This window comes from Peromyscus californicus, unplaced genomic scaffold (genome assembly GCF_007827085.1).
Source record: "Peromyscus californicus insignis strain IS unplaced genomic scaffold, ASM782708v3 Scaffold_6__1_contigs__length_162567912, whole genome shotgun sequence".
Classification (NCBI taxonomy): Eukaryota; Metazoa; Chordata; class Mammalia; order Rodentia; family Cricetidae; genus Peromyscus; species Peromyscus californicus.
The window spans coordinates 52,209,619-52,224,584 of NW_026294584.1; the positions used below are offsets into that span (position 1 = coordinate 52,209,619).

The 14,966-nt window shown below is 38.5% G+C and overlaps 1 protein-coding gene across 1 annotated transcript in view; it reads right to left on the minus strand.

The window, feature by feature from the left end:
- Positions 1–537: 537 nt before the first annotated feature.
- Kdm7a (lysine demethylase 7A) overlaps positions 538–14,966 on the minus strand; it is a 69,246-nt gene continuing 54,817 nt past the window's right edge. Inside the window, exons 12-20 of the mRNA XM_052719827.1 lie at positions 14,667–14,876; positions 12,787–12,911; positions 12,364–12,518; positions 11,125–11,222; positions 10,522–10,670; positions 10,179–10,387; positions 8,836–8,921; positions 7,581–7,854; positions 538–6,858 (exon numbers count right to left, since the gene is read on the minus strand). Of these exons, the coding sequence (XP_052575787.1) occupies positions 6,764–6,858; positions 7,581–7,854; positions 8,836–8,921; positions 10,179–10,387; positions 10,522–10,670; positions 11,125–11,222; positions 12,364–12,518; positions 12,787–12,911; positions 14,667–14,876 (1,401 nt within the window). The 3' untranslated portion in view covers positions 538–6,763. The remainder of the gene's footprint in view (positions 6,859–7,580; positions 7,855–8,835; positions 8,922–10,178; positions 10,388–10,521; positions 10,671–11,124; positions 11,223–12,363; positions 12,519–12,786; positions 12,912–14,666; positions 14,877–14,966) is intronic.

Genomic DNA, 14,966 nt, shown 5'->3' on the forward strand with positions numbered 1-14,966 from the left:
TAAACCTTGTTTCCCTTACTTTTTGGTTTTTCGAGACACAGTTTCTCTGAGTAACAGCCCTTGCTGTCCTGGAACTCACTCCGTAGCGCAGGCTGGCCTCTAACTCCCAGAGATCCGCCTGCCTCTGCCTCCCGAGTGCTGGGATTAAAGGCGTGCGATGGGTCCACCATCGCCACCCAGCTTCCCTTACCTTTTTTGTCGCACAGAGGCCTAGGCTTGGTTCTGCCAATCCTGTCATACTGCTGCTACAACAGTGTCTGCACACTGCAGGTGCCTAGTGAACACTCTTAAGAATTTATCCATTAAAGAAGTAAAATATTTTTAAAAAGACATTACTTTTCACATTTAAATCCTCAGAAATGGTAAGAACACAACAGTTTACCACACTGTAGTGCCTCGAGATTCAGAAAAAGGGAGCAGAAAGTCAGAATTGGATATAGAATTCAGATTTTTTTTCTTTCAGACACATTTTTATACAACTTTCAACATTTATACTTTTAAACAAAAAGCAAAAAAATACACTGAGTGCTAAAAAAATCAAAACAGAAGTAATACAATTTTAATTTCAATATTTAAAAATACAGAAATTAGGAAGTAAGAATTCTAAGTACAACTTTAAGCAAGTCACTTGTCTTCCTCTATAATAATAATATAAGCTACTTAAAGACTTACAAATTCAGAGTAAAACAGAAACAAAATAAATACTGTACACTTTCCCCGCCTGCAGGCAAAAGATGGGAAATACTGTTCTGAATAAAAACAAACGCTCTTAAAGCTTCGGCATCCCACTCCCAGCCACACCCCATTCCATTGTCACACGGTGTGTTTCTGTAGTCAAAGGACACGTGCACACACACTGACTGCCTACACACAGATGAGACACTACTCTGCACACACCCCAAACAAGAAGAGTAACAGTCACCAGGGACCATGGACATAAAAACCAGTAAGGAAAGTCAGGCTAGCAAAACATTACTACAAAACTAGTAAGTACCATAGCCAACAACTGTCCTGTTTTCAAATTTCACAGAGTTAAAACCCCTAAACCAATACTACCCCTCCCCATTACCACCCTCCAACACCCCAAAAGAAAACTTGCTGAAACACTGGCAAAGTTAGATGTTTCACAATAAATGTGAAAGTTCATACTATATAATCTCTTAAAATGAACCTTTTCATCCTTTCCACAGCATGAAACTGTTATGGCTTAATTATATTAAAAGTAGAAAAGTCTTTTCCAAAGGAAATACAGTCTGCAAAGATGCACATGCATTTCCTCTCAGTGCTATTTCCTACTCAACAACTGCATGACTTGCCTGTGCAGTCAAGAGCTGTCTGTGGAAAAACCGAGGTTACAGCATTGATTCGGTCTAACCATAAACTGTAAGGCCCTTAGTTTGGTTTAGGTTTCTTTTGCAAGATAAAATAACCTTGGGTTTCACTTAGCAAGTTACACCTCAGGTCCCTGACTACATTGTGTAAGTTATATGCATGCTTTGTGAAAATAAAATGTTACTTATGAATCTTAAGAGGAAAAAAATATTCTAGGCAAGCAAGCAACTCTACAGTTAATGCTGGCATTTCTTACCAAACAAAATCCACCAAAGAAATATAAGCATATGTCTTGGTTATTTTATTCCTGCAAAATAGTATATATTCTAGCACTTATGATAATTGTTTTGGTAAAAAATATGGAGGGAAAATAACTGATTATTTTGAAAAAGAAAAAAAAACTTGTTGAAGACAAACCTTTTATGATTAAGTTACATTTATGACTGCTTTCTGTAATGAAAAGTGAATCTAGAGTATCACAGGTCTTGCATAGGTAAACTACTTGGAGGTCAAGGGCTACGTGGTAGCCAGGGTTTCATTAATGAATAGTGCAGAGCGGGTAAATTTGTTGGAAGAATCATTGGATACATCCTTTAAAAGGTTTTAAACAGAAAGTGTAATGTCCCAGTTAAGACAAAGCCTTGAGAAACTAGGACGACACCCAGGGTGAGGGGAACCTAAGGGCTTCTCCAGGGAGTGTTATTTGCTTCTCCCCAGTAAAGAGGGGAGACTTACTACAGAAGAATTAAACCATGGTAGTGATATGCCAGCTACTTTGGAAATAGACACTTGCGTTTTAAAAAAAGTTTATATCTTAAAAAATATTTATAGAAAGGGTATCAAATATTTACTTCACTTACGGCATGAAAGCAAAGTAAGGGAAAGGTTAGTAGTAAGGCTACAGTAGGGAGGTTAGTCACTCTCAACTGCAATTTAGGAGAACACTAATTCTTGAGAACATATATGGACAGCATCCACAAACCAGAAGAGGCTACAGTGCCACAGAGCAGGGTCTATGTACGGAAACAAGGACCAGAAACCCCAAAGCCACCGTGTGTCCCTAGGAAAACCTGTCCCATTTCAGTTGGCCACCCTTTTTGACCAGCTTTCCCAAGACAAGAGATACAATGCTTAGTTTTTTGAGACTGAATTAGATAAAAGTCTAGGGTACCAGGACCAGTCTGAAAGCTTCAGCTCCTCTTGCTCTCTTTGTGGTGCTAGGGATAAAACCTAAGGCCTTACACATATGAAAGGCCAAGACCTTCTCTCCTACACAGGGAGCAATTAGTTTAATATATAACCGGAAAGATGAATTCTTGAGAGATAATTAGATTTGCATTATGAAGTTTCTTATTTCTCCATGTGGAAACTAAAAATGCACATTTGCTGTGATAGTTCTTTCTAGCAGCAGTACACTAGGCCACACCATGATTCCCCGCCCCCCCAGCTTGCCGCTGCAGAGCATCTTCTGAAGCAAGCCAACACTCATTTTTGTTGAACACTTCCAGCTGAGTTAGCCTTTCTACACTACTCCTGTGACTTTTCTCTCTCCCTAGGCTATTAGTACCTAACCTGAAAATGTCTTTGTGGAGTTCTTTTTCCTAATCACCTTATTTTTCCCCTAGTCCAAATCTGGAGAACAGTACTATACTAATTCCTCTTTGAGAAAAACCTAAAGCTAGCTTTTCTGTTGTGCTAAATAATATCACTGACTTGATGAAAGCTCTCACTCTTCTTTCCACAAACCAGCTCACTTCTTTTTCTTTCACTTCAGGCATAAAGCCTGATTCTAATTCAGCACCTTGTTGGGAATTTTTCAGGTTTTTAGGTAGCATGCTCTGAGCATTGAGTAGATATCAAGTAAGTGTGATGGTTAGAGCAGTTTTCACTTACAGACTTCTCTAAAGGTGCACTCAGCATCAGGTCTGACTTAACAATTAGCTGACATAACAGCTGAAGAGTGCTGGCTGGTCTTCACTGAGTATCATTTATTTTTATCCAAACTTACAAACAACAAAACTAGGACTCAGAAATAAAACTCAGAATAATATACTGACTCAAGATTGCTCAGTTGACATAAATGGCAGAGCATGGACCAAAATGCAGGACTTTTGCTTCCTTCTAAGCTGTACCACACCTTTATATTACCAACAGAAATGACTAACTTGTGGAATTGTTCTTAAATGTTAAAGGACCGTGGTCTTTTTGTTTTTTAACACTTCTACAGTGGTACATCTCAGTTGAAACTAACGAAGTGAGACTGTTTTGTTCTGTTCTGTTCTCTTTACAAATGGGTCACCTTCTGCTCAAGTTTGCTTGGAAGTGAAAACAATACTGCTAACATCCTGGAGAAGACACACGTTCACAGGCAGACAAAAACTGAAACTGAGATTCCTCTACAGTGCTAACTAGTTCTGGGCACACAGTAGATGTCTGATAAATACCTGCTGATCTCGTTTGAATAACTACACTAAAATACATTGAAAAGGATTAATTAGGATTAGTAAAACACAGAATAGTATTCAACTAGTATTTAACTAAGTATTAAGCTAAGTAATAAACTAGTGATATAGATGGACTTGTCTCCTCTGAGTTTGTGGTTTCAGTAGATGGTTCAATTCTGTGTGCTTCAAAAATGAACTGTATTTATGAATTTCAATGTATTCCAAAGATTCTGAACTACTAAGCTGCCAGTTTTGTATTAATCATTCACCAGTATTGGAGAGCATGATATTATATAATGTTGTGAATTACAGTACAGTAGATTCCAGGTTAAGAGTCACTTAGTTGAATTAAAACAGGATCACTACTGCTATTAAAGCTGCATATGTTAAATCATTAGTTTTCAATTTTACAATTTTATTTGCTTATAACTAACTAAATGCTATCACTGCAGTCTTCTTACTTAAGCTGTAGTATATTGCTTATAAATGAGACTACCTATCACTGTTGAACCCAGATCCGAGCAGCAGTCACACCTCAAAGTCCAGCCATTTCTATGAGATAAAAGGACACATCACAGTTGGGGAATATATAAGAGGTTTGATTAGAAAAGTCACTGGCTATGTAGCTGAATTTTTATCAACTTACAAAAAGATACATGGATTCTTTCTTAGTGGCTATATTAACTTGCTAAAAATTTTGTAATTTAGTCAGTTGTGGGTTAAAATGATCCAAAATGAATCCACAGTACTTTTACTTAAAAATTCCAAATACTGGCAACTCAAAATTAGTGTTTTATCAGCCTAAAGATACAGGGTGGATACTGGCCACAATTTTAATTCATAAAAATATTTATTTTTTATTACCAAAAAAAAGTAGTTAAAATTCTTAAGAGTTATAAAAAAAATCCAAATCATTATAATTGGAAAAAGAAATCATCCATCTTATTTCTTAATCTAAATAAAAATGTGTATTCTAACAATAAAACAGAAAACAAAGACATCACAGTGATAGATTGTGGGAAGGCGAGGAGGGCCAGTCAATCTAGAGTTTTGCATCTTGAGACACGACCACCATCTGGACTGCTTTCCTCTCTCCACTGGTTATGGCATAGTGTAGGCAAGGGCTAGGGACGCTTCTACAGATACTAAATTTCATACAAAATCCTTCTTCCTGACACCCAAAATAAGATCGAAACTTTGGTCCAGACAATCTGGACCAAAAAAGGTGAACTCATAACTTCCTTATACCATGAAATACTGTAAAAGAGGCAGAGTAAGAAATATTTTTCTTTGGAAATACATGTTTTGAATGCAACTATAAAAGATAATGGTACACTATTCTTTCCTTACAACTTAATGCTTAGTGCAGAAGGGAAAGTCCAACTACCTTGCTGAGTGAAAATGACAAAAATTCATTATACAGCCATATTTCTCCCTAAAAATAAATTTCATGTTATTTGCCTATATTGTCTTTGCAGGAATTTGTAAAATATGATACCATCAGACCCCCAGTATCAATTTACTTTTATGCCATGGGGGGAAAATAGGGAGACTAAAAACTATTATAAGCAACTGAAAACTTGCATTTAGTAAAAGCTGTATATAAAGGAGATAAATGATCATCTTAACTAAAGTTTAACTAGACACTTAACCTCCATATGCTACTAGCCAAGACAGATGGAAGAAACTGCAAAAAGCACCCATTTTACTCCAAATCTGTATTGAAATAATTCTTCAGAAAATCACACACACACACACACACACACACACACACACACAGATCTATTCCAACATGCTTGCTTCTATACATCTTAATATAGTATAGTCCTATTGTATTACGGCTTTTATGCAGATTTGAACATCCTAAATCAAATTGTATTTCTAAAAAAATTATGTCTAGATAATAAAAGCATGGGAAGATATAACCTGTGGTAGATGTTGGCTCTTCCAACACTAGCAGTATGAAGAAGGCCCTCTGTAATTATAAAGGTTTTTGGAAATACTACAAACATGACATTTTAACCAAACTTATACTTTCCCCATTAGGAAAAAGATATTAAAGCTGTTCTCTTTGGGACCCAGATATCATCAGGAGAAATGAAAATGAAACAAGCCTGTTTCTTTACATATAGAAGAAAACCACAATGTCAAAAGAACTGAGAAATGAGGACTCTTTTATGTGGTTCTTAAACATTGGCTATGAAGGTGTTTCCCTGCAAAGAGAAGAGTCTTGGGTTGTCTCAATACATTGGGGGAGTGGGGGGTTGCAGTGGAAAGGTGGGGTGTAAGGGAATCAACCTGGATAACAGTATGCACCTTGGATGTTAGCAAAAGCGAAGCTAATAGCTTATAAAAAACACATGAAATATATAAAATAAAATGATTTCATATACATCTTAATTTAAAATAATTAATGCATCAAATCCCTGTTTAAGACTTTAACCTGAATATCAAATTTAAGAGTCCAGACTAGCTACAGTTACTGTGGCTCTTCTCCACATGTAACACATACACTATCAAAAATAATTTAAAAACCTTCACATTCTTAAATCTAAATTAGTGAGATATTTCTCCAGAAATCTTCCAAATAAATAGCTTTAAAAAAGAAAGAATTTAAAAGCTGTTAACTTTAAAAAAAAATCTGTTAAATAAATTATTGATAATTCTTTATCCTACTATTGAAAATAAATCAAGACACTACCAACAACAAAATTAAATTCAAGCCCTGACAAGAGACCCCTTTCCAGTTCAAGGTCTCTTTTTAAGGTTCTACCCTCCTTCTTCCTCTCCCCCACCAGGTCCAAAGGGTTATTGCTGAGTGGGTGTGGCACAGTGAAAATGCAGCATCAGGTTCGTTCTGTTCTTCGGGCAGTATTACTGTACACACAAACTGCTCCAGGCAGGGGACGGTGGAAACTCCAGGCTTCCACACCCCAAGACTGGACTCCAAAGGAAGAGTGCCGCCGCCGCCGCCGCCGCAGCAGCTGTCACACGAAGAAGCGTGCGTGGCCATTTCTGTTCAGTTTAAGGATCTTCCCAAGACGTTGTTTGGCTGTTGCCATTCCTTTTTTTGGACGTTTACCTATAAAACACCAACAACACTGTTAATACTCACAAGAAGTGTATTTGTCATATCATACCTGGAAGACTTAAGATCTTAGAAACCCAGCCACTTTATCACACAAAAGAGAAAGGCCAGCATCCCTCCAAACTATGCTTCAGCAACAAAGTAGATTGCAACTTGATGCATTCCCCAGGAACCACTGCCCTTCTGTGCCTCAGGTCATGCTCTCCTCTGTTTTCATTGCTGTTCTGTACTTCCCTTAACTCAGCCTAGCAAACTCCTCATCCTTTTTAAGCCTCTACTTCCTTCCTGAGCCTCAGAAAGCCACTCCTGTCCCTTAGGATTGGCTTAAGTATCCTCTCATTGTTACTACAGGAGCTCATACCCGCTGCTATCATGCTGTTGTCCATAATGCAAAAGATGATGAGTATAGAGCAGCAGTTCTCAACCTCTGGGTCACAACCCCTTTGGAGGTCAAATGACCCTTGTACAGGAGTCGCCTAAGACTATCAGAAAACACAGATATTTGCATTACAATTCCTAACAGTGGCAAAATTACAGTTATGAAGTAGTAATGAAAATAATTTTATGGTTGGGGGTCACCACAACATCAGGAACTGTATTAAAGGGTTGAAGCATTAGGAAGGTTGAGATCCACTGGTCTAGAGACTGTACCTACCTGCTACCTGCCTTTACACAGAGTCACAAATATACCTAACCTGCTAATGTATGAAAGTTACCTTTTGTTGCCTGGTTGCTGATAGGTGGTGGGTTTGATGCAGGTCTCTTGGTGGGGTGAAGGGGCACTGAAAAGGAAGTTTCACCAATAGGCCTTTCTGGGCTTAGATTGCCATTTCTTATCTGGCATGGCCCTGAAACCAAGCTGGGATTCAGCATGTACTTTCCATTTTGAATGCTTGAGTTACTGCTGTCCACACAATGCCTGCTTTGTGCCTTCTGACTGATTTCTGAAGAGCTTTCCTTTTTGATGTATTTCTGGCTTCTACTTAAGTCCTAAAGAAGGAAATAAAAAAAATGTAGCTGCATTTTTTCATATTTCAGATAAATGACATATTTAAGCTCTCTGCATTAGCACAATCACCAAAGATGAGGAAATAAACTACTCAATTTTGGTTTTATCCCCCTTCTATATTATGTTTCATATATGTGTGTGTGTGTGTGTGTGTGTGTGTGTGTGTGTATAAATGTGTGTGTGTGTGTGTATGTGTGTGTGTGTGTGTACACATGCCTGCTCAAACATCAGGATGTATGTGTAAGGGCCAGAGAACAACTTGTGGGAATTGTTTCTCTCCTTCCATCATGTGGGTACCAGGTATCAAACTCAGGCCATTAGTCTTAGTGGCAAGTGCTCTTAACCAGGGCTCGACAGTACCTACCCTTCATGATGGTCAATTCAGTCCATAACAGACCCCAAGGTTTGGAAGTTTAGTTCTTATTACTTCAGCAAGTAGTATCAAACAAGCAGAAGTGCTGCCTACTATCCTAGAATTGGGAGGAAAACTGAAATAGAAGCAGTGGGCCCACGGTTTCCTTGGCTCATCATGGTTCTCACTGCAATGTGATACCTTTTAGAGTTCTCTTTCCACCATGGGGGTCCCAGGAATACCCAAGCCATTAGGCCTGGTAGCAGGCACCTTTAACAGCTGAGCCATCCTGCTGCCCCCGCCCCATATTACCTCTTTTCAAACATAGCTAGTATAAGGTTCATCTCTACTATATTTGTTTGCTAGAAAAATTCCAAGATCCAGGCTCAAGCCTGGTTTTTCTTTTAACTAGAAGTCCTCTTTGAATCTCTTACAATAATTGAGTCAATTTTTAAGGGGGAAAAAATGTTACTGATAAGTCTTGAAATTATGGTCATGACCACATCAAAAGAGAAAGGAACTGAATAGAAACATGAAGTTTTAAAGAGAAAAGCAAAAACAATATTGAACATCCTAAATCTCTTCTTCATATTTCCACTTTGGAATATACCTGAGGATTAAATCTGGAAGTTCTATCAAACTGTTTAGTCCAAGAAGAGGTCCTCAAATCTTGATCTGCAGTCTTGTCATGGTATCCTAAAAAGAAGTTTTGATTAAGTTATCTTTGCACAAACTTATCTTAAAGCTAGCCCAGTGCTTACAACTGAAAGCAAATGTATGCTAACATTTCATTTATACATTAACTATTTATTCACATACCTTTTCTTTCACTATATTCCTTAAAACAAAAACCCACAGTTAGCAGCTCACAACCAAATTTGCTATTTCTTTCAATTTTCTTGAAGCTATCTTTAGATGATAGGTTGTGTGCTAGATGCCAGAAGACCTACAGTCAAGTACTATGGCCATGTGTTGTTGATGTAAACCAAATGCAATACACATGTCTCTAAAATGACATATTTTTATCAGGACAAAGGTATATTTTCCTGAATTAAGGGACCGAACAGATTATGGGAAGGCAAAAATGGAGCAGAGAAAGACAGGCAAACCCAGATTTAAATTCTTGAGTTCTTCCAAATACCAATGCAACTTTAGATAAGCTATTAAACCTTTCCAAGGTTCAGTTTGCTCTTATGCAATATGCAAAGATTTGGGGTTGATCCTGGGTTCAAATTCCAACAGATTTAAATAATACCTATGTAGACTGTGTGCAAGTTAAATTAACCTCATCAAATCATATTTCCTTTTCATGTAAAATGGAGGTCAAGGTCCTAGTGCATACATGACCCTATTTATGAACTGAACACAATTACTACATGTCCTTTTCTCAATCCTAAGATTTTTGGGAAATCATCTTTTGTTCCTCTGAAAGCACAGGGAAGAAACACTAGGTGGCATTACTGACACGCTGTGTCTGCTCTTTTCCTACTATTTCCTTTTCAAAGAGTTTGAGAAAACATAGCCTCAGTCAGAAACATTCCTTCCACTCTGGGAGCTCTTACAGTTGGAGACAGGTAAACAAGACTATCTTTACAAGAGCAATGATAGAAGTTCACACAATTCTCGGTCCCATATCATTTACAGTTTAATGAACTGTTGTGTGTAGGTACACGTGTGCCACAGCATGCATGTGGAGGTCAGAGGGCAACTTGTAGGAGTCGGTTCTTCCCTCCACCATGTGGGTTCTGGGAATCACACTCGGGTCATCCATCACCCACTGGGCTACTTTGCTGACATACATTCTGAGTGCTTATGCTTGTATCTTACATGACTGAAGTATTTCTTAGTGGTGAACAGTCCTTATTCATATAATCTCTAACCTCACTAGGATCACAGCACTTTAAATTGGGAGTCATATACTACTTTTCAGAGATTGATGTTTGTGTTTCTTACCAAATTCCACTGGCTTATCACAGCGATACAACTGCCTAAATGCAGGGTTACTGCCGTGGCAGCCGCTGGGATCCTGGAGAGAGTTCTTCTCACCACTGCAGTCTGTGCTTTGTATCTGCCTTTGTAAACACGTGGAATAGTGCAACCCTGCCATAGACAGCATGCCCTGAATAGCTTCTTCCTCTGTGCTCGTCGAGGTAGGACATTCCCTAGGAGCAGGTGATCCAAAAACACAACAGTGTATTTTTTCTGATAAAATATTCAGTAAAACTGAAAAACTAAATGGTGTTTTCACAGCATTTACATCACAATATAAAACAACAACTACCATCCACAAGCCTACCTTTTAATTGGAATTTCATTTCTAGATGGCTTCTGGCCCTTTTGAAGGAGGTTCCTCACTATATCAGATTCCTCCTTAAAGTTTGATATTATTTCATGTTTCTTTTCATCACCTGAACTTTCAGAATCTTCAGTGGCAAAATTAATTTTCTGAAATAATAAATCATTAAATGGAAACAAAGCTAAAAAGAAATTGACCAAGGCTGTACAGACTAATTGAAGTTTACCTGTTTAGAAGTTAGAATCTTAATTATCATAAAATTCTGTTTCACATCAAAATCTAAAACTTTCTAGTAACTATAGTAATAACCTACTGCCTGAATACAAAACACACTTACACACTTTAAGGTAAAATAAAATATAACCTGTCAGAACATAAACCACATGAGCGCTTAGTGTAAGCAGCAGAATCTCTGCCTCCACCCTTCCCAGAACCTAACAAAAACTCTTAAGAATGTGCCCAGTCACAGGATGGTGTGTACACACAGTCACACCACAGGGAGAGTCTGTGCTGCACAGCCCAGAGACAAGCTTTGGGAAAAGCTGGTTCAACCTTCTTTTCCCAGGTGTTTATCACCCATAAACCTCGGGGCTCTACTCATACCAGTGCAGTGCAATCAGGTCCAGAGTCTTCTGAATCAGAAACATCAGAATATTCTGATGTTCTATTCCTGAGTTCTGATTTCACACTTGTAAAAATTCCTGAAAAAGAATTCATAAAGAGAAAGGACAAGAAACAGTCATTCAAACTTTGGGGCAAGTTGAAAAAAGTGATCTCTATTAACAATTTCAAGATGTCTTTCCATCTCCCCACAATATCTCTCCTTTCTCACTGTTTTTATTTCCCAATCTTTCTCTCTCTAATTGACCAAGATACACACTGACTGACGTATGTCCTTAAAACATTTGTGGTATTTCTTTCTTTCCAGAAAAAAAAAAACAAAAAACAACAAACAAACAACGTTTAAAACTAAAATGAACTACAAGCTGCTTCTGACTTTCCCTGCACCTTCTCACTAGAGAACAAAAAGGCAGCTCTCAAAGCTCACTGCATTCACGGACTCTGGGTTCCAGCAGTTTATAATCCGGGCTCTTAGCACTGCCTTTCTCTTCCACAAGCACCGCTGCATAGCAACTGTCCCATCAGTTCTCAGTGATACACTCACTGCCTTGCTCTGACATGTGAACAAAGGCAGAGTTACCAACCACAGAGGACCAGACTTACTGGGAAACACTGGAAACAGATATTCAAAATGAATCCAATAATATTCATTATGCAGAACACTTACTCATCAAAAAATACTGATTTTAATTACTTTTTAGATGGAAAGGTATATGCTGTTCTTGAAAGCTGTTTAGGAATTAAGATTTATTCAAAGAAGAAAGACTAAAGAGAAGGTGGTATTACTACAATGTCTGACATTCCTATCATTACTTTACTTGGTGATAATCAATTAACACACCAGTAGAAGCTTCCTAGTCAATCAAATAGCACCACACTACTTGGATTTCCACTAGCTGCAGATCAGCCAACCAGATGTCTCTTAATTATGAGAACCAAAGACATATTAGCAAAAGCCACATGTGAAATGAAATTAAACTTGAAACTCATTTTGGGGAGTAGAGGCCATAAAGCATATGAACTTTTAAAAGACTTTAAAAACCCCTTCACTGGTAATCTGTCCCTGGCTACCACACCTTATTTGGCATTCACATTCAGAACTTTCCTAATCGATGAACTACTCAAAAATACTTTGGATTTTCCAACAGTATTATAAACTACAACAATTCAAACACCAGCAAGTTCCCCGCTGCCACATTAGTGAAAGAACAAGAAGCATACTGTTCAGTGGTTTTGGAGAGCCTTCACTTGCTGCCCCCTCCCTTCCTGAGCTCTCTTCTGTCTTGATGTCTGCCTTCTTTGTTGGTTTCTGGTCCTCTTCAGTCTCACTGTCTGCTGTATAAAGACTCCGATCTGCAAACAGCGGTCTCTCATCTCTGTGCCATGGAGGGAAAACGGCATCAGAAGTCGTGCAAGGCCCTGTGTTCCCGTCCCCTCCATTCAGACACAGCAGAGAACTGAGACCCTTCCCCTAATACGATTGGTCGTGCAAGGCCCTGTGTTCCCGTCCCCTCCATTCAGACACAGCAGAGAACTGAGACCCTTCCCCTAATACGTTTGGCTGTGCAATGATGTAGACAAGGGATTACATGAACAAAAGGATCCACTAAAAATTAATCTGACAGCCTGATCTACTTTACGTACTTAATTATTCTTCCATTTGTCAGCAGTAATCGTAGATCATTATCTTTTGCTCTCCATTCAGGTACCGTGGAGGATGGCTGGAGATGTTTGTTGAATTTTCCATTCAGTTTAGAGCTCAGTATGTCCTTAAAAGTACAAAGCAGAACTGACTTATTCTCCAGATAGGCCTGTTCAACTGAAAAAAGACTGCATACTACCCCTCCTCCCATGGTCCTGCCTTGTAGGGGGATGGGCAGCCATCTACGCTTACAGATATCTCAGTGTCCCACAATCCAGAGCTCCTCATTCCAACACATACAGGATTGCTCATCTTTCAGCAGGGCCATTAGCAATAAAATAATTTTCTAATATAAAATGCAAAATCTGCATAAAGCAAATCCAAACACAGCCCTTTCTTGCAGATGCTAAAGGGCTGGAGTCAAATGGCCTTAGGCAGTCTCATGTTCCTTGGCTGTTTTTTCTTGATGAAGTACAGCTGTGGGGCCTTCCCATTCACCCTAACTCTGACCTCATTCCTTCCCACCAAGACTGTCCGCTTCCACACTGTTACCACTAGGCATAAGAGCCACCACTTTATTATTAAAAGAGGTAATAGGGCCGGGCGGTGGTGGCGCACGCCTTTAATCCCAGCACTCGGGAGGCAGAGGTAGGTGGATCTCTGTGAGTTCGAGGCCAGCCTGGGCTACCAAGTGAGTTCCAGGAAAGGCACAAAGCTACACAGAGAAACCCTGTCTCGAAAAACCAAAAAAAAAAAAAAAAAAAAGAGAGAGAGATAATAGGGGCTGAGTTTTTTTTAAAACATATAAAAGATCCTCTTTGAGATCGTCTTCCTCTTAATAAATAGAAATTTTCATAATAAGCTTCCCAAAATAACTATGGGTTAAGTAGGTTTAGAACCATTTAATCTTAAAACAGCGTAATGATACCAAATATAAAACTTACACATAAGTTTGTAATGACTGTAACTTCTTTTAGTATTTTAAGTCAGCAATACATCTATCTTAACTTTCAACTATCTGTCAATCCTCTACTTGAGATGTAAAATTATGAATTATCACAAACTCAGTAGCATGGTTTATAAGGTGCCACCACTCCACACTCTCCTGCCTCTGTCCAGTACACCAGAACTTCTCCAACTTAAATAGATTTATTCTACCCAGTCTCCCATTCTGATAGCTGGACTGGTTCTGTTGACTCAAGGACAGGTTTTCTGTATTTGTACAATTTCTTGTATTGGCTGGCTATACTAATTCAAAGCTATGTTTTCATTTGACTTCTTTTGTTAGCTAAGTCTAAGTTCAAACAGCACCACCTGAAAGGCATTAAGAGCACTTCAGCAAAGCAGCCAGCCTCTACTTCCTTGCTGCCTACTGTTCTGGGCCCCTCAAAACACTCAGCATTGGAAACATATTTTGTTGCTGAAGTTTGTTTGAGAAAGGGTTTCATTGTGTAGCCCAGGCTGGCCTTAACTTGCAATAATCCTCTTGCCTCAGACTCCCAAATGCTAGGATTACAGGCATGTACCATCATGCCTAGTTTAAAATTGTATTATTTTAATCTATATCTTTATCTTCCAACTTAAATTTTGATAAAACCTACATGAAGGTAGGGACTCAAGTTTGCTTGCTCTGGCATCTTCTTCACAGCCCAGAAGAATGTATGATATTTGGATAAATGCTTTTTTATTTGTTTTATTTACTAATAAATATGTCAGCAAATGAATGAAATCTAGGTACCTGAACACCACACTTTTGACTAGAAAAACTAGACTTCATGATCTCCCACAGACAAAAATACTAGTCTCTATAAACCTGCAGTAGAAACTAGTCAGATGGCTACATGTACTATCTAGCGCTTTTTTGATCCTCATATATACTTGCCTCCTCCCATGGACACATCTCTAATCTTTTGAGGACTTCCCTTGTATGGAGCTCAAGGATGTCTAGGTTAGAAGGAGTTCGGACATGATGATCTCGAAGTTTCCTCATCTTTCGCCGGGAATGATATGGTGAAGATGCTTCATTTGAAGGTCGTGAAACTGGACACACAGTAGAAATTCCCTGAGATTTAACTGGTTTGCCATTTTCTTCCTATAAGAATCAAATTCAGAGTATGTTTTATGGCAAGGCTCCTTATACATATACCTACCCAACTAAACAATTAAGCATAAAAATACTCTA